Source organism: Hypomesus transpacificus, chromosome 21, assembly GCF_021917145.1.
Source record: "Hypomesus transpacificus isolate Combined female chromosome 21, fHypTra1, whole genome shotgun sequence".
NCBI lineage: Eukaryota > Metazoa > Chordata > Actinopteri > Osmeriformes > Osmeridae > Hypomesus > Hypomesus transpacificus.
This window is the reverse complement of record NC_061080.1, coordinates 6,818,958-6,839,295: the sequence shown is the minus strand read 5'-3', so window position 1 is coordinate 6,839,295 and position 20,338 is coordinate 6,818,958. Positions and strand designations below refer to the sequence as shown.

The 20,338-nt window shown below is 40.5% G+C and overlaps 1 protein-coding gene and 1 long non-coding RNA gene across 11 annotated transcripts in view; one reads left to right on the top strand and one right to left on the bottom strand.

Moving 5' to 3' along the window:
* Nucleotides 1–20,338, bottom strand: part of npepps (aminopeptidase puromycin sensitive) — a 215,139-nt gene that overhangs the window by 6,596 nt on the left and 188,205 nt on the right. The window contains exon 21 of one of the 6 annotated variants that reach the window (XM_047043674.1): nucleotides 16,560–16,804. The exons of the other annotated variants lie outside the window; for them this stretch is intronic. Coding sequence (XP_046899630.1) covers nucleotides 16,718–16,804 — 87 coding nt within the window. The 3' untranslated portion in view covers nucleotides 16,560–16,717. Of the gene's footprint in view, nucleotides 1–16,559; nucleotides 16,805–20,338 lie in introns of those variants that run through there. 6 annotated transcript variants of the gene reach the window in all.
* The window catches only part of LOC124483298, a 58,990-nt gene that overhangs the window by 28,536 nt on the left and 10,116 nt on the right, over nucleotides 1–20,338 (top strand). The window contains exon 4 of one of the 5 annotated variants that reach the window (XR_006957806.1): nucleotides 16,748–16,819. The exons of the other annotated variants lie outside the window; for them this stretch is intronic. This is a non-coding gene — a long non-coding RNA (uncharacterized LOC124483298). Of the gene's footprint in view, nucleotides 1–16,747; nucleotides 16,820–20,338 lie in introns of those variants that run through there. 5 annotated transcript variants of the gene reach the window in all.

Sequence of the window (20,338 nt, the reverse complement as noted above, 5' to 3'; positions counted from 1 at the left end):
ATGGGCTGTAGCCCAGTCAAGCCCAATGGTAGCTAAGTCCGGCCCTGGTCACGAGTGATCATTATTAGGCGTGTTCGACTTCATGCTGCAGCCGGCTGACTTGAAGATGAGAATGCCATTGGCTGCTTCAAGTCAGCCAGGTTGCAGGCGACGCCGGCACTGCATGAAGTTGAACGCACCTATTATTATATTTAAAAAAAAATCATAGTCACGAAGAGCACACTCCGGGGGCCCGTCCAAAGCAGCTCGGGGGACGGATTCAGCCCGCGGGCCGCCTATTGAAGAGCCCTGCTCTAACCCCTAACTCAACCTCCAAGTCCCTCAGGTTGGCTGACTTGGGGCTCCTGGCTGTACCAAAATCAAAACTTAAGCTCAAGGGTGACCGTGACTTAGGAGTTGTTGCTCCTAGACTATGGAACAGCATTCCCCTCGCTGTTTGATCTCCCCCATCCATAGATTCTTAAGTCCAGGCCTATTTTTATTCACTAGCATTTGTAACCTGATATGGCTGATTTTTAGCCTGTGTCTGGGCTTATGTGTTGTTCCCATGTTCAGTCTTGTTTATGTTGGTATTTCATGCACAGTGAGGGAATTTTTTGTTATTGATCTCCTGCTGATTTTGTATGTTTGCCCACTGAAAAAGAAATGATACGTCTATCATTTTAATGGTAGGTTTATTTGAACAGTGAGACAGAATAACAACAAACTTTAAAAAAAAAAGCATGTCAAAATTGTTATAAGTTGATTTTCGTTTTAATGAGTGAAATAAGTATTTGACCCCCTCTCAATCAGTAATATTTCTGGCTCCCAGGTGTCTTTTATACAGGTAACGAGCTGATATTAGGAGCACACTCTTAAAGGGAGTGCTCCTAATCTCAGTTTATTATCTGTATAAAAGACACCTGTCCACAAAAACAATCAATCAATAAGATTCCAAACTCTCCACCATGGCCAAGACCCAAAAGCTGTCCAAGGATGTCAGGACAAGATTGTAGACCAACACAAGGCTGGAATGGGCTACAAGACCATCGCCAAGCAGCTTGGTGAAAAGGTGACAACATTTGGTGTGATTATTCGCAAATGGAATAAAAACACAAAATAACTGTCAATCTCCCTTGGTCTGGGACTCCATACAAGATCTCACCTCGTGGAGTTGCAATGATCATGAGAACAGTGAGGAATCAGCCTGGAACTACACGGGAGGATCTTGTCAATTATCAAGTCAGCTGGGACCATGGTCACCAAGAAAACAATTGCTAACACACTACGCTGTGAAGGACTGCAGCGCCCCCAAGGTCCCCCAGCTCAAGAAAGCACATGTACAGACCCGTCTGAAGTTTGCCAATGAACATCTGAATGATTCAGAGGAGAACTGGGTGAAACTATTGTGGTCAGATGAGACCAAAATTTAGCTCTTTAGCATCAACTCAACTTGCCATTTTTGGAGGAGGAATGCTGCCTATGACCCCCAAGAACACCATCCCCACCGTCAAACCTGGAGGTGGAAACATTATCTTTGGGGGTGTTTTTCTAGCCTGGCTCTGCCCTCCTACGTACTTCCGCTCAATTTGGATTTTGCTTCTGTACTAGGTCTGGGAGCTAGGCTCCAATGTCGGTTTCCAGAAAAAAAAATGTTGTAGCTCCAATCAGCGAACAGAGGGAGTGGCTGAGAACAATGACGTTAATGTTGTGCACTTGTTTGAGTAGTTCAGTAATGGCGGGGGAGAAAGATGCGAGCGAAACTATTCTGCGGTTGTGGCAACGCTGCCGAATATAGGTTAAAGCCGGAGCAAGAACATTCCTTGCTGAGTTTTGTTGGTGGCCATGATGTTGTGGCCCTCCTCCCCACGGGGTTCGGGAAAAGTTTGATTTTCCAGCTACGGCAGCTAGCTCCGTTACAGTAGTGGTGAAGGAGTTGGCTAAGGCGAACGCTTGCGATAGGTTATGGCAAATCTGAGTGGCTCTGGGCGGATCCAATAGTTTTAAACTTCAACAGAGGACCCGCCTTCAAGGAAGTTAACGTTTGTCAATCGAGAGATCCCAGACCCTCTGTACAAATGAAATGTACGAGGGTCTGGTTAGGACCAGGCTAGTGTTTTTCTGCTTCACCTCATCAAAGGGATGATGGGATGACATACCGTCAAATCTTGGGTGAGAACCTCCTTCCCTCAGCCAGGGCATTGAAAATGGTTTGTGGATGGGTATAACACATAACAGCCAAAACACATAGCCAAGGCAAAAAAGGAGTGGCTCAAGAAGAATTTGAATGTTGTTTGGTGACGTTTTCTGGTCAACTCATCCCCTCATTGTGGGCTTATCAAAATGTTTTGATATTTACAAAAGAATATTGGGGAGACTCCTATCCAGTTGGTAACATTAGCATTATGTGTAACCAGGATTTTATAATCAGCCTCAAGCTGGGATCGCCCCCACAATTATCGGGAGGTTAAATCAGACCCAAAATTGGCCTAGGTACTGTCCTTACCATATGTTTCCTTACTTATAAAACTGTCAACATTAAACCTATATTTGGTCATATATTTTGAGCCAGGAAAACCCCTGCTAAAATGCCTGTTCAATTACAATCCTTAATGTAACAAAAAAAACATATTTAGGAATTTTGGATCAATCCAAACAACAAAAGCTTTATCTTCATTATATTCCAAGTTCAAGTGCCCTGCACAGTAAGCTAGGGTTGCAAAGGGGTGAAAGGTTTCCAGTAAATTACAGGAAGGTTTCCATGGTAATTTTGAAATGGTAACTTTGGGAATTTATTATGCAGCACCATCTGGTGATCATTTTTAAGAATACAGTTTGTCTATGTTTTTGTTCTTAATGTTTAATTAAACAATGGATATAAATAAAGTTTGTGAGAACGACAAACAATTGTAAACCACTTTACCTGTCCAACGTTGACTTCCTTTTGATTTTGTACAAGTACAAGTTGGTGGAACTGCTAAACTGGCTGAATAATTTTTGTTTTGTTTTGTCCTACTTTGTTGTGCTGTAGCTATACTGACAAAGCTAATAGGCTACACCTAAAAGTTTGGTAACACTTTTATTTTCATGGTCGGTCTGTTGACACACTATAGGTTATCAGTAACTACTCAGTAGCATGTCAACAGATATGTAGTTATGCATTCAACTAACTGTCTGTAAACTATCAGGTGCATTTCAAGTGTTGATCTACAGATTTTACTGAAAGTGTCTGCTGTCTTTCAAAGCTTGTTTTCAACTGGTAATTAACCAATATTCAACTAACTGTCTGTAGATAGTTGATAATGTATTGATTCTCAACTAAAGATAATGTGCTTCAACTGTCTGTAGATAACTGATAATGTATTGATTCTCAACTAAAGATAATGTGCTTCTTTACAAACTAATAGAAGGCATTCTCCACAAAATGTTTGTAGGCATGTTTTAAGACCATCCAATGAAAGTGAAAAAACGTTGGGTGTAGTAGAATGCCTACAAACTATCAACAGAACACATATTAACCATTTGTACATAAAGAGGAAAGTTTTACTAAACTGATTACTAACACTGATTAACTAAAGTCAATACCAGGCTATGAAGTACAGTCCAAAAAAATGATAGGCAACTAGTGAAAGGGAAAAAAGCTTTCGTTTTTCCAACTTTTGGCCAGGTGGTCAATACCTGACCAAAAATAAAACACAGATGTACCTGACCATCAAAATAAAGTGTTACCAACAGTTCAGTCATGTAGCTTTAGTTTTGTAGCTGTAGTCGATGAAAATGCATTCGGCCAACGTCATTTCTCAGTTTTTTACAGATTGTGAAAGTACAGATAGTAAGCTTTCATGTCATTAAAAGCAATAGTTGAAGAAGATACGTGTATCTGAATGTTGATAAACCTCGATGGCTCTAGCCCAGATATTTGGCTGAAAAGATTTCTGACCTTTTCACACCTTAAGAGAGGCGTGATTGTTTTGTGTTAATCATTAAAACGCTGGTTATTTCTAACTCAGAAACTGTGACCAGCGAGGCTACTCATCAAAAACGCAAACTGTGAATAGTTTTAAGAAACTATTGAAAACCCACTTCAGTAATCACTGTTTTGTAATGCGTGTTTTTGCCTTTTGCGTAGTTTTATTGTTGTATTGTATTTTATGATTCAATGCCGTATATTGTATTTTAGGTTTTTCAGTTTTACGTCTCCTATTTTATTTTATGTTCTTATTGCACAGCACCCTGTAACCGTGGTTTTGAAAAGGGCTTTAATAAAATATACAAAATTACTTACTAGTCTTTGTTGACTGCATTTTGTGAAAATGTTTGGACGCAGTGCGATATTTTTTCCAACTACTTGCACATGTGCAACCTGCAAATTTGAATTTGGTTATTTTATTTTTATGTTGAAAACTGAGGATGGAGCGAGTCTGCCTGAGTTGTAAAATGTGTGTGAGGGGGGAGGTTCCATGAGTGATTATTCAACTGCGTGGGTAGCAGAATCTACACTTCTGTGTCTCGTTCAGGTCAGAGCCATAGAAAAAGAGAGTTGCGACACTTCCATAGACTCCCATTGTTATCGAGGAATGCGGAAGTTAAGCGTGTCTCATGCAACCTATAGTTCCAAACATTGTATTTTCCACCGTTGAACCCCATTCATTTTCAGTGTCTACGAAGTAAGTTAGCTTGTAAATTGATGAAAATCATGCATTTTTTCATATTTCAACCACCACATATCAATTGTTATGAGTAGTATTTCATATGGCCAACTTAAGATAAACATTTTCGTAAGATTATAGCTTGTTAGATTCTAAATGCAGTTAGAGCTGTTAGAGCCATATATGGCTTATGGGGTCCGAAGCAAGTGAGCTGGTAAATTGATGAAAATCCTGCATTTTTTCATATTTCAACCACCACATATCAATTGTTATGAGTAGTATTTCATATGGCCAACTTAAGATAAACATTTTCGTAAGATTATAGCTTGTTAGATTCTAAATGCAGTTAGAGCTGTTAGAGCCATATATGGCTTATGGGGTCCGAAGCAAGTGAGCTGGTAAATTGATGAAAATCCTGCATTTTTTCATATTTCAACCACCACATATCAATTGTTATGAGTAGTATTTCATATGGCCAACTTAAGATAAACATTTTCGTAAGATTATAGCTTGTTAGATTCTAAATGCAGTTAGAGCTGTTAGAGCCATATATGGCTTATGGGGTCCGAAGCAAGTGAGCTGGTAAATTGATGAAAATCCTGCATTTCTGCAAATCCTGCACTCTGTTAGCATTTCATATAGCCAGCTGTAGAGAAAATGTATTGTAAGATTATGGCTTGTTAGATTATAGCTTGTTAGATTCTAAATGCAGTTTGCGCTAGACTATAGTAGAGCTATGCAACACTTTTACTGTAGCTAACTAAAGAGCATGTGTATCAACCAGAAGTTCGTTGGTTTATAGTCTGTCAAATTAGTTCTAGTTATTGGTGTTCTTTGGCATACACAGTTTACAGAATCTGCTCTTATTAGCCTATAGTACATCTGATTATAGCTAGCAACAATGAATTGCAGATTAAAGCCTTGGGTCCCCTATCGTCCAGCAACGCTCGGCAGGAATTTCAGTCCACTCAATAGCTAGCTAGTTAGTTAGCTCAACTAGATGCATCTACTACTGCGGTCTAAGTTTTGTGAAAAGCAGACATTAAGATCACCTGCTCACTACAAACAAAAGGAGTGGAAGAACACAAGACATATTGTACAATAAAATGTTTTATTGAATTGCAGTTGGTTGCCTTGTATATTCTGTTCAATTTTTTTCTATTGAACAGTTGCCGGTGATCATGGTTAGATTCAACTTGCATCAAGTACAAACGTGTTGTTAATGTGGTAAATTGTAAGTGGGCTGATGAAGAAAAAAAAAAGTTGAACAAATCCCATTTACTTCAACAGTCGAAAGTTAAACGTTAAGTGGAACAATATAGGCTAGCATAGCCATTTCCAGCTCTGCTTCACAATATTGCGTTATGCATTATAAGTTAATGTTATACATACATGTTAATAAAGTAGCATACATACATGATACAACACACCAGTAACCAATTGATATTGTGTTAATATACCGAAAATATCCGTGAATCGAGATGGTGCTGCTGTCGGTCCCGCCGAAAACCATTCAAACAGGTTGACAGCAGTGGGTTTTCATTTAACTACAGCGAGCTACCGGAACCACGTGACAAAAAAGCTCTAGCTTTTTTCCTGCGTTTCACTGGCAGTGAGTGTTCACAATGTTGTAGTTCACTCCATTGTTCACCAAAAACGTCAGCGAGGACTGCCTAATGTAGATAAGAGTCAGCTGAAGATAGCCAGAATATCGGATTTCTTCAACTGAGCCTGTTTCATTCGTAATTTGCCTGAGAAAGCGACTTCCGTTGGCCAGCTCCATTGAAAACCATTCAAAAAAGTTGACAGCAGTGGGGCTTTTTGGAACTACAGCGAGCTACATGAACCACGTGATCACGTGTCGGCGAGATCAAAGCGTGTCGCAACTCTCTTTTTCTATGGCTCTGGTTCAGGTGTCTCGCAACAGGGGTGATTGACGGCTAATATCAACCAATCTAAGTTGTTTAACTGGTTATGTAATGTTGAATAGAACGGTGGACCGGTCACTGTATCAGCTCACAGCAGGCACATCCTACTGTGCAATTAGCGAGCATTTTGTAGAGAAATGAAAACATGTCGTGGCCACAACAATTATTTGCACTTGCACAAATGCTCCTATAAGGAGTTGGAAAGATGGGAGGTCGGCAAACTTGTCCCTTTTGGCAAACAGATTTGTGCGTTGTCTATTCTAGTAGGCCTACAAAGACAATACTTTAACAGAAAACATAGCATGCTACCCACAAGGTAGACCAGACCTCACTGCGCCCTTAAAAGGTGCAGTGTCCACTTGAACTTGTCCAGTGAATTATGTACAAGTAGTCTGCTACACCTTCAAATATATTTTGAGGTTGCACAGATAACATTTTGGGAGCATAGGCGCCGAAAATGGCCGCATGATGCAAGTACTTTTTATTTGTTGAGTATATAATTAAAAAAATAAATAAGAAATTGACATCTTCATGTGGTCATTTTATATAAAACATTTATTCATTGAATGTAAAGAAAATCTGCCGTATCGTGATTGGGATGTGAAAAGATCTCTATCAGGATATGAGATTTTGGTCATATCGCACAGTCCTACTGTGAACTGTAGCAGGGTTCGCTTTTTTAGGAATAAATACACTTTATCTATAATCAGTTATTTAGTTAGAGGGGACACCATCTTGATAGATAGATCTCTTTACAAAGGAACTTGATGACGTGATGTGGTAACAGGTGAAGATGCGCTGTGTCTCGTGCTTGTCTCGCACTCTTGCTAATGTTTGTTTATTCTTAATCTCACCGTATGTAACCTAACTCTCTCCTAAACCTAAAGGAGTACATTTACTAACTTGCTGTTCTGCTATTGAACTGCCGTGACCATGCCGAAAGCTAAAGCGGCGCAGGCCAACATAAACACCGAGGCGGTCACCATGGCGGCCCTCACCCACCTGCTTGAGTCTCATTGTACCGCCATCTCCGAGGACTTTAAAGGGGCAATTGACTGCAAAACCGATTTTACCTTGTCATTGTTGAAAAACGACAGTTTGGAGGGTAAACTGAACATACCGTGAATATCAAAGTCCATTGACAGCTCTTTCCTATTCAAATCTCAAAAAGATTTTTTTTTGCTGTAAAACGCTAGCTTTTCAACAAAGCCACCGGTCCTACGTAGGACCGGTGATCGCCCTCTTATTGGCTCTGGTCTGTATCTTTGTCACGCCCCAGAATTTACATCCAGACCAGCCCGAGGTAGCGTCTATCTCTGATACTAGTTTAGCTGCGCGCTGCTCTGTGTAGGCTACTTATAAGGAATTACAAAGAAGAACGTTTTGAATTATAACAAGGATATTGAAAATGGACCACGATCGTAAATGCTGTGTTCCAGGCTGTACAGGGAAGGCTAACACTCACAGTCTTCCCAAGGAGCCAAACATTCAACAGGCATGGCTGCTGTTGTCTATGAGAAGATCCTGGCGAAGTTCGACACTCAATCATTCATTTGCTCTGAACATTTCACCCAAGACAGTTTTGACAATCTTGGACAATTTCAAGCAGGATATGCTAGGAAGCTGAACCTGGAAAGAGGTGCTGTTCCAACCGTATGCTCATTGCAACCGCAAGCTATAAGGACAGTATGATGTTGTGCTAACAGTTATTAGCAATGCTAACGTTTCCTGTATATAGCATACCAGGTAGAATGCTAAATACGTTTCTACACACATCAAATGACTCTAGCTAGACTAGCTGTAGTCGGCATTAGAAGGGAAGCTTCCGAAAAATAGCCAGAAAACGAACTGCAGTCTGGCTTATTGCTAACGCCTGTCTAGATAATCTATTTGAAAGAACTGGAGAAAGGCAGGTTCTAGATACAGGATACGTTAGCATTGCTAGTAACTGTTACTAGTAACACCTAGACTGTAGGCATGATGTAAACAAGTTTAGCTAGCTAGTTAACGCAAGAGCATAGGTAGAATGTGTGATAATTTAGCCTAGTTTATTGGCAATGGGGCTAACGTTGATTCATGTTCCTGACTGTGTTTCATTCAAATAAATAACATGTGTAATGAAAATCTACAATTCACGATGCATGTTTGTCCAGATCTTTATCATGTTATTTTACAGCAAGATATCTAGAGCTAGCCTAGCTAGCTAACTGAAGCCGAGTAGAATCACAATATGGTTTGGTTGCTAAGCTGTAGCCTAACGTTCTACCCACCTAAGTCAATCCAGTTTGCTTCAACAACAGAAGAGGAAACAAGTAATGTTATCATTTCAAATGATATATAGTCAATCTGTTGAAAACAGTGTTGTGTAGACACAATAGATTTATTTGCGCGTTTTTATTCCAAGTCTCCAACTTCGGTGTTTCAGCGAGTGCTGCTGTTGGCCGTGTTGCGTTTTTGCTCCCAGCTTCACTCGTTGATAACCAACCAATCAGCGCGCAGCTTATCTAAATATTAATGAGCATACCATAAAAGGAGAAAAGCTAGTGTTTTTTCCCGGGAACATTTCAGAGGATCTGTCAGAGGGCATAGAACAGCACCCGGGCCATTTTCAACCTAACCAATGTTACATACCCTATTCGGAGACCTTAAGGAACAGTGTGAAATACCCAAAAAACCCAGTCAATTGCCCCTTTAAACAAACTCTCTCAGCTCTCGAGACCAAGTTGAACGGTGTCCTAACTACCGTGACAGAACATGTGGAGAAACTCGAAATACTTGAGAGTGAAGGTGACGCGCGAGAGGTATGCCTGAAGGCTGCCAACGAAGCTATCACCAAGCTACAGGGAGACCATGCTAAATTAGCAACCAAAATTGTCGACCTCATGGAGCCGGCGCAACAACATCAGGGTTATCGGTGTACCCGAATCCATGGAGGGGCCTGGTTCGACGGCTTTCTTCGCCGGGATGCTCAAGGAGGTCTTTGGAGGGGTCCTCGATTCGCCTGTGGAGTGTGAACGGGCTCATAGAGCCCTGGCACCTAAACCTCCACCTAACCAGCGACCAAGACTGGTCATCATTCGTCTTCTCAGGTTCCAGGCAAAGGACAAGATCATCCGCTATGCCCGGACCATGAGGGGTAAACTGAAGTTCCGGGATCATTCCATCCTTGTGTTTGAGGATTATCCTCCAGAGGTTATGGAGCAGTAGCCTGGCTCTGCTGTCATACGTACTTCCGCTCAATTTGGATTTTGCTTCTGTACTAGGTCTGGGAGTTTGACTTTGAAGTCGGTTTTCACAAACACATTTTTTGTAAGTCCAATCAGCGAACAGAGGGAGTGGCTGAGAACGATGACATTTATGTTGTGCACTAATTTGAGTAGTTCAGTAATGGCGGCAGAGAAAGATGCGAGCGAAGCTATTCTGCGGTTGTGGCAACGTTGCCGAATATCCATAAGTTAAAGCCGGAGCAAGAACATTCCTTGCTGAGTTTTGTTGGTGGCCATGATGTTGTGGCCCTCCTCCCCATGGGGTTCGGGAAAAGTTGAATTTTCCAGCTACGGCAGCTAGCTCCGTTACAGTAGTGGTGAAGGAGTTGGCTAAGGCGTACGCTTGCGATTGGTTATGGCAGATCAAGGTGGTTCTGGGCAGATCAAGGTGGTTCTGGGCAGATCCGATAGTTTGAAACTTCACAGGGGACCCGCCTTCAAGGAAGTTAACGCTTGTCAATGGAGTGATCCCAGACCCTCTGTACAAATGAAATGTACGAGGGTCTGGTTAGAACCAGGCTAATGGAGCAGCGAAATGAGTTTATACTGGTCATGTCGAAGTTGTACGAGCAAGGGTTCAAGCCGGCCCTGCTGTACCCGGCCAGGCTTTACGTCAAGCTGGAATCGGGAGGTAGGAAACATTTTCCCACGGCAGCTGAGGCTGAAGCCTTCATCGCTTCCTTGCCACCGCGGAACACCTAAAATCGTTGTTTGCCCAAAATCCATGCGATGAGGATGGCAGGCAAGAGGGCAGAGAGGTGAGAGACTCTTTTTTCTTTATTTTCTTTTTCCTTCTATTCTTTTCAAGAGACTAACAGTTTGCGAGCTGGCAGCGATGACCGCGGCGTGGTACAGATTGCTTAAAAAAATAAAAATGGTACCTGAGTATTTTCATTTTCTTTTTGTGTTTGTGATGTGTGTGTGTGTTTGGATGTTCCGAGTGTGCTTGCGGCTATCGCTGTGTCAATGTATTTATGTAATCCCAGGAAACTCCATGATTAATTGGTACTGTTTATATTATCGGTTTTAATGATTTCAATATTGTTGGAGAATCTCAACACTGTTTGGATATGGGTGGCAATATTACTTGCAATGTTCTTGACCCTGATAACTTAAAACCATTAAATGATACAGTGCCCTCCAAAAGTATTGGAACAGTGAGGCCAATTCCTTTATTTTTGCTGTAGACTGAAAACATTTGGGCTTGACATCAAACGATGAATGTGAAACCAGAGATCAACGTTTCAGCTTTTATTTCCAGGTATTTACATCAGGATCTGATGCACAAATTAGAAAATATCACCTTTTTGTTCGAACCCACCCATTTGTCACGTGAGCAAAAGTATTGGAACATGTGACTGACAGGTGTGTTTTGTTGCCCAGGTGTGTCCTATTACATACATTATTCAATCAATAAATACCACTGAATGTCTACACTCAGGTTCAGATTGGGTAAGATAGGTTTTGTCTATGCAGACTGTATTCAGAGGTGAAAACAACATGAAAACCAAAGCGCTGTCTTTGGGTGAAAAACAAGCAATTGTGAGTCTTAGAGAAGATGGAAAATCAATCAGAGCCATTGCAGAAACATTGGCCATAGCCAGTACAACCATTTGGAATGTCCTGAAGAAGAAGAAAACTACTGGTGTACTAAGTAACAGACGTCGAACAGGTAGACCAAGGAAAACATCAGCAGTTGATGACAGAAACATTGTGAGAGCTGTAAAGAAAGACCCTAAAACAACTGTTAGTGAGATCAGCAACAACCTCCAGATGGCAGGAGTGAAGGTATCACTATCTACTGTTCGCAGAAGACTTCATGAACAAAAGTACAAGGGCTACACCAGAAGATGCAAACCACTCATTAGCAAGAAGAATAGGAAGGCCAGGCTGGAATTTGCCAAAAAGTACAGAGATGAACCTCAAAAATTCTGGGACAGTTTTATGGACTGATGAGACAAAGATTAACTTTTACCAAAGTGATGGAAAGGCTAAAGTTTGGAGAAAGAAAGGAACTGCTCATGATCCCAAACACACAAGCTCATCTGTGAAACACGGTGGAGGTAATGTCATGGCTTGGGCTTGCATGGCTTCTTCTAGGACGGGCTCATTAATCTTCATTGAGGATGTAACACATGATGGCAGCAGCAAAATGAACTCGGAAGTCTACAGAAACATTTTGTCTGCCAATTTAAGGAAAGATGCAACCAAACTGATTGGCAGAGCCTTCATCATGCAGCAAGATAACGACCCAAAACACACTGCCAAAACAACAAAGGAGTTCATCAGGGGCAAGAAATGGAAGGTATTAGACTGGCCAAGTCAATCTCCAGACTTAAACCCTATAGAGCATGCATTTTACCTGCTTAAGAGGAGACTGAAGGGAGGAACCCCACAAAACAAACAACAACTGAAAGAGGCTGCAGTAAAAGCCTGGGAAAGCATCAAAAAGGAAGAATGCTAAAGTTTGGTGACGTCAATGGGTCACAGACTTGCTGCAGTTATTGAAAGCAAAGGATTTGCAACTAAATATTAAGTCTTATTCACTTAAATATGTTTTAAGTATATCTGTTCCAATACTTTTGCTCACATGACAAATGGGTGGATTCAAACAAAATGTGATATTTTCTTAGTTGTGCATCAGATCCTGATGTAAATACCTGGAAATAAAAGCTGAAACGTTGATCTCTGGTCTCACGTTCATTATTTGATGTCAAGCCCAAATGTTTTCAGTCTACAGCAAAAATAAAGGAATTCGCCTCACTGTTCCAATACTTTTGGAGGGCACTGTATATATAACTATTCATTGTTACATTTAAACATCAGAAGCCTAAACAAACTAGCCTGACGTTGTCATACTCATAATTCTAGTCAGAATATGAGTCTGAAAACTCTCCGTTGGGCTGTGACTACGGGGCGTGTTTCAACCGAACTCGTAAAACAAATACCTCTTCGCTCAATTGGATAGACCTACAACCAATCAGAGCAACGTATTATGTTGTTTGTTGAAAACGAATTCAACCCAAGCGCTCTTTCGTGACGTTGTTGATTACGTTACTGTTGATCATCGTATAAAGCCCGCCCTGGCAATTTCATTGGTCCGTCCCGATTCTGGTTTTCTGTAGTTGTCCCCAATACGAGACCCTCCAGACCCAACTTCCCGAACACATTATTTTGTGGGCGGGGAGAAGTTGGGCTGGCAGCCAGGCTATAAACAAACATCATTCTGATTTAGTTTCCTTATTGTCTAATTTAAGTTGTCATTTTGATGTTATTGGGTGTAGTGAAACCTGTCTTAATGACTTCTCATATGTGGATTTGCTTAATCTCGATGGGTACAATCTACACATTAAGAATAGATCTAATAGAACAAGTGGAGGGGTCTGTCTCTATGTTAAGAACAGTCTCCAAGTAATAATCTGTGATCTTTACCTAGAGGATGACGACTGTGAGTCTTTATTTATTGAGATTAACAATAATGACAAAATATTTATTGTCGGTATACTTACCTGACTTCTGCTCTTGACACTTTTTACCGTAAACTGGAAGATCTATTACATAAACTGAATAAGCAAAAAAAATAGACTGTATACTGCTTGGTGATTTTAACTTTGATATTTCCAAGGAAGATGGAGTAAAACATGACTTTATGAACACACTGCATTCATCCTCTTTCTTCCCCACCATTAATAGATTTACTAGAGTTACACCGACATCCAAAACGATTATTGACAATATCCTTACTAATATTCAAAATACCAAGTTGTTGACGGGAGTCGTGCAGTCTGATATTACAGACCATTTTCCCATTGTAATATTTTTGGGCTCTGGGAAATCGTTCTCTCCCCCACTGTCTAATATTAAGTCTAAAATCCTCAACAAGATAACTTTACGGCCCCCAATTATTAACTTACAGACCAAGTCGTGGGACTCCTGATGCAGCATATGACAGTCTGATAAAGATCATTCAAGACTCCATCATGGACACAATCCCTGAGACGACTGTCAAATGCAGCACTACTCTCCAGAACCCTTGGATTACAAAAGGAATTTTAAAGTCTATTAAATATAAAAGTAGGCTTTATAAATCCTACATAAAAAATCCTTCTAGCTTAAATAAAGAGAAATATATTTCTTATAAAAATAAACTAACGCAGATCATAAGAAAGAGCAAAAGAAGCCATTACGCTGAACTCTTACAAGCATCACAGGGACTGTAGGAGGTCATGGAATGTGTTAAATTAAGTCCTCAACAGGAGACATAAACCTACTACTCTGCCTGACTTTGGTGATGCCAAAGATGATTTTGTACAGAATTTTAATAATCATTTTGCCTCAATAGGTATAAATCTGGCTAAGAATATAAGTCAACCTCAGGGTGTCACCTTCAAGCATTTTCTTTCTGGTAGCTACATCAACTCATTTTTCATGATACCAACAGATAGTACTGAGCTCCTCAAGATAATTTTGGACTTGAGGAGCTCATACACCGCTGGTGTAGATGGACTATGTAGTAAGATCATGAAAGCCATGTCATTGTAGAGCCACTGGCTCACTGCATCAACCTTTCTTTACTTACTGGCACTGTACTGTAAATGACAAAAATTGCTCAAATAATTCCCATTTTCAAATCGGGCGACAGAAATAACATGAGCAATTACCGGCCCATATCAATCCTACCCACCTTCTCCAAAGTAATGGAGAAAGTATATACACCAGACTCAGGGGCTATCTTCAAAAACTGGATATTCTTGTTGCCTCAATACGGTTTCAGAAAAAAGAGTACAACCTCTATGGCAATACTTGACCATCATTAAATGTCAGCAAAACGAATTTCATTTTATTCAAATCATGTAAAAAAATTATCAACACTGACCCTTGCCTGATTAAAATGTATGGGCAGGCGATAAAAAGAGTGTATTCCACTAAATTCCTGGGGGTCCTCATTGACGAGTCGCTTAACTTTAAAAGTCATATCGACTATCTCGTCAACAAACATGTCCAAATATGTTGGCTTGTTCTATAAGATCAGACATTTTCTTCCTCTATCTGTCCTTCTCACGCTGTGTAAAACTCTATTTGAACAACATCTTAACTATTTGTGATATGGTGCAACACTTTCACCAGCCATCTTAAACGTATTTCCCTGCAAAAGAAAGTCATACGGGCTCTGTCTTGGTCAGAGATACATTCTCCCAACCTCTATTCCACAGTTTTAAGTTATTAAGACTGACTGAGTTAAATGAATATCATAATGCCTGCCCTATGTTCCAAATTGTCAACAGACTGAACCCTAGATTGAGTAGTATTGTTCCCATCTCCAGCCCCCAGCATATATACCAAACGAGAATCAAACCACTCATATCAGGAAAATGTCGCAGACATGTGCGTTCCAATATGAGTGTTGTCTGTAGGGGGCCACAGATCTGGAACGGGATTGATGAAGGCCTCAAGGTGCTGACCTCCAACTTCAAAAGACAACTAAAAAATAATTTCTTAGCAACCTATACCTAATATAAAAATAAATTATTAAATACAAAAACTACTGGGATGTATGTGTATGATTGAAGGTATGTAATGTTATGTTATGTATGTACTTGTGCGTCATCTGTGGTATTGTGTATCCTATAGTCTGTACCATGTTATGTATGTTATACATGTACTTGTGCGTCATCTGTGGTATTGTGTATCCTATAGTCTGTACCACTACCCTTACATGAATCATCGGCCCCCTCCTATAAGCTTTCCTAGCTTCTTTGGGGGACCCTTTCACTCTACCCAATTGGTCTTGTACCCCAACTGTATTATTATTGTAATATTTGAAGTGGTATTGTGAATAAATCAAATCAACTAGGTGGTGAATTAGGACATCAAGGAAACCCAAGTTTAATGTAATAAGTCTTCTGAAGGAATTAATCTGTTCTAAGTGTAGAGCAGATCAAATAACGAGAGGGATTTATTGAAATCAATGGAAGTATAATGAAAAGTACTGGATATAGGCTATTTGTAATTGGTTTGATTTGGGCTAACACATTAAATACAACATACAATGGGTCATATGGAATGAGCGGGAAGGCGGGAGGAGAAAAAATCAAGGCCTTTGTCTAATAACGGGAATTTTTAGTGGTAAACTAACTGGAGTTAGTTTTACGTGTAGTGTAATCAAAACACACAATATCAATTACTTAATGCCAATCTTATAAGTAAAAAATATAGCTAGTCACTTTTACATTTGCCGGTGTGTTGAAGTTGTGGGTTGAAAGCGGAGTCCGTTTAAGTCGTGGCTGTATTAAACAAATCTTTGTCATTCGATAAAAAGGTTATTTTGTGAAAGTATTCCTTTTTATCCGCAGCGAAACTGAGTTTGGTTAGAACTGCGTTTGGCTACTTCTGCATTATCGTCCAGAAAGTGTTGCAATCACTAATGTTGAAGCTTGGCAGGATAGGGCTTTACCTTGCATATACTTCATAATCTATCAATACAACATTGATAAATGGTTTTATTAGTAGATTACAATAAATTGGATACCAAGGTTGACTGATTTATCATAATGTGAAAGGAAGTTACATTAAAACATCTCATTTACATTTACTTTTAGTCATTTAGCAGCCACTCTTATCCAGAGCGACTTACAGTAAGTACAGGGACATTCTCCACGAGGCAAGTAGGGTGAAGTGCCTTGCCCAAGGACACAACGTCATGTGCACCGGCCGGGAATCGAACTGGCAACCTTTAAATTACTAGCCCGATGCTCTAACCGCTCAGCCACATGACTCCTAATTAAATCAACACAGTATCAAGGAAAAGCATACAATGTCACACATTAATTCCAATGATCCTTCTAGCGTCCAAAAAGTGTATTTCTTGATAAATGTTGGTACATCCATCCAAAGATCAGTTTTGATGTCTGTTTGTTTGATCCAGAGTTTCTCTGGAGTAAGGAGATGCTGATGAAGCGGGCCACTTGGCTGGCCCTTCTCCCTACCACAAAAAGAGAAGGAGACACCAGATCTGGTATCATCCCTTTGAAGCTCATCCAGAAAGATAGTGGCGTTGTATGAGGTATCAAATAATGCAAAGTCAGGGGTTTCTTGTGCTAATGTGGTCTGCGGTACCATGTCTTACTGAGGTGATCAAAGTATGACCATGTTGAACAATGGGACTCTGTGCTACACAGTTCACATATGGTGGAAACACAAAATGTATTGTGCAGGTATGTTGGCATAATTTGGTTAATGTTAATACACTGTTGAGTTTCCCCTCTTCCTTTAAACCACAGGGGAATAGTTTTGGTTGTTTGGCAAATATTAAACCCCCTACATCAGGGCTCTAGAGTGCGACCAAAATTTGAACGAGTGCGACTAAAAATGTCCTAGGTTGCACCGGTGCACCTAACCTCCTTGCATCCGCTGCCTCTCCAGGAACGAAGCGTTTGTTTCTTCTTTGACGGAACTCACACTCATGGTTGGATCATATCGTGGTCTAAACTAATCTGAGACAGAGATGGGGCGGGTCTTTGCCTTTGATGGCTTTGGTCCAGATATTCCTGTAGGCCTACACTGCTCCGTGCTGTGTGATTGAAATTACGACCTGAGCACCAGAGAATCAGTTATTGCAGACCTGAGCATTGTACGGGCCATGGGCCACAACCGGCCCACAGGCTGTTCCAATCCGGCCCGCGTGAGGTAAATAAAAAATAAATGTGTTGAGCGCTAGTAAATATGTAGTCCTGAAAGACTAGTGATCAGGTGATTTACATATGTGCGCTTGCGCAACCTCACCGACAGGAGAGTTAGCTGCTGGTTTGCCCTCGAAAAAGAAAAACGAAAGGTTGCTACAGAATGTAGAGCTTTTAACAAGACATGGACTTCTAAGTATCTGTTTAGTGAGGTCAAAGTCAAAGCTGTGTTCTTAATTTGCTAAAGTCGCTGTGTTGAAGGATTATAATTTGAATCGGCATCACCTGTCAGCTGTCCTTCGCATATCCACCTCAGACATTCAGCCAGATTTCGATACACTTGTTCAAGCCCACTGGATTCCTCTCACAGAACAAAGTGAACTGAAAAAAAAGTATTGCTTTTTGTATAAAGTTGATCAATTGCATATCTTTAACATACTGCAAAACAACTTTTCAGTGTTTGTGAAGATTAACTATTTACAAATAAAAAGAAACACTGATGTAATGATTATTTTAGTTTTTACTGTTACTTCGATAGTCTTTTCCTAGTTGACCAACATGTTAAATATTTATATAACTGTTTACAGAATATCCTTATTCTTCTGATAACCAGGTGCAGCTAATCAAAATATGTATTTTACTGCTTTTGACAATGGGGGAAAATAAATAGTGAGCAGAATTAGGTTCAAGTTATTGTTGATGCGGCCCTCCAACACATTTCACGCTTTTCATATGGCACCGTGTCAAAATTAATTGTCCACCCCTGAGTTACGGAGCTGGGCCATGGAGCTAACCCATGGAGCTAGGATTTTGATGCTTGGGAGAGTGTGGCAAGCTGGTTTAGCCAAAGCCGAAGGGCAAGAAAGCAAAATTACAGGTGTTGGCCATCTGAAGGGCATGCGACAGCAAGGGGGGACCCGCTATAAGACGTAGCACTTTCTATTTTGAAATGTTTTCTTTTGTTTGCAATGTTTTAGTTTGGCAGCTCACTGAAGCACTTAAAATATTTTTATTTGAATTGTGCTTCAAGTAAAACCAATATTTACCTACACCTTATTCTTGTTTAAGATCATTTACATAATATATATATGAATGTATATGGAGCATGATAAAAAGGTGACCTTGAAATTGTGGCGACGCAAGAAAATTTGGGTGCACCTACATTTTGTGCTGGTGCACCTAAATTAGGGTGACCAGACGTCCTCTTTTACCCGGACATGTCCTCTTTTCGAGACCTAAAAAATGCGTCCGGCAGGGATTCCAAAATCGTCCGGGTTTTTGCCTCGTTGGATATTCGCGGATCAACCGGGGTGGCATGGGGTGGCAAATGCCACCCAAAAAATAGCCTTGCCGCCCCAGCTGCCACCCCAGTTGGCAGCTTTGTAAACAAAGAAAAGTTGTGGCTCATTGGACATTTGCGAGAGCAAATTTCTAATATCCCACTGCACTGCAAGTGAATGCAGCGCTAGAGACTCCAACCACCCTCCCCACTCCGCCGAGTCGGACATTTGCAAGAGCGAATTTGTAATATCCGAATTTCAAGTAAATGCAGCAGAAACGACTCCATCCACCCACCCCACACCGCCACCGAAGTTGAACACAAGGAAGGCGCAAACTGACCATAAAAGGCTCCAACTCGGCACGGATAGCAGGCCACACCAGAGGAATGAGGTGTTAAGCAATTATCTATTGATGACTAATAATTTGAAGAGTTCAGGGCTAACAGGCGTTGCAACGTTACTTTACCTGTTGAATTTAGGTTAATAACGTTAAATCGTGAATGCTTTGGGAAAGCAGCAACAAAGATGACTGTGGTAAAGTTAGTTTGAAGTTCAATATTAAACAGATACTCGGACGCCCAGTATTGTGTTATTTTTACCGTTGTTTAGCACTGCTGCGACCGGCCGCTTAGCCAATGCTTTTGGCTGCCTGAACAACGCGTAAGTTTAGGGACCGTCAACAAATTACACATTTTAAAAGTCAATAGCTTTTCATCAACGTGAACTAAGAGTGTCAAAAAATATGTTAAACTGTTGAAGAAGTATGCATTCATGCTGCACAGCCTCTATTTTGTTCATTTTCATCTCAGGTTATTAAAAAATATTTTTGTTTTCAAAATAAATCTTCAAACTTCCATAGCTTTTTTGTCATGTGACCTATAATCCTCAAATTAATTTCATTGTTCGCTGACTATGCATACATGTTGCACAGCCTTTAGTTTTTTCATTTTTATCTCACACACTTTTACCACGGGGTGCCACCCCTCAAAATCTCCTGCCACCCTTTTGCCACACCATGAATATTTTTCTAAATCCGCCCCTGCCCCCTTCCCCCCCCCCGACGCGACGAAGTGTCCTCTTTTTCACAAACTCAAATCTGGTCACCCTACCTAAATAAAAAAGTTAGGCGCACCAGTGCAACCAAGGAAAAAGTTAGTCTTGAGCCCTGTACATAGTGCAAAGATTGACAGCGTTTTATGGGTGGGAAATAATATTAAATGAATAAATAATATATATGAGAGAACAAGGTTGTGCCTTGCCAAAGGCATAAACAAGGACAAATATGTGTGTGATTACAGTAGTGTGCCTTGTTGGAATAATAAATAAAGCATTTTAAGTTTCATGGTCTCATCTATTTTTCCAAACAAAACAAAGATAGTTATGGGCTTATTGTGTGGTTCCGATATATATATATAACTTTCAAATACATTTAACCCTTTCCTGCCTGAGTGAAAACTCCCAAAATTCCATTTGATGCCAGAATATGATATTCATATGCATTAGGGATGTCACGAGAACCGATACTTACGGTACCTTCTGATGCTAAAATAACAAAAC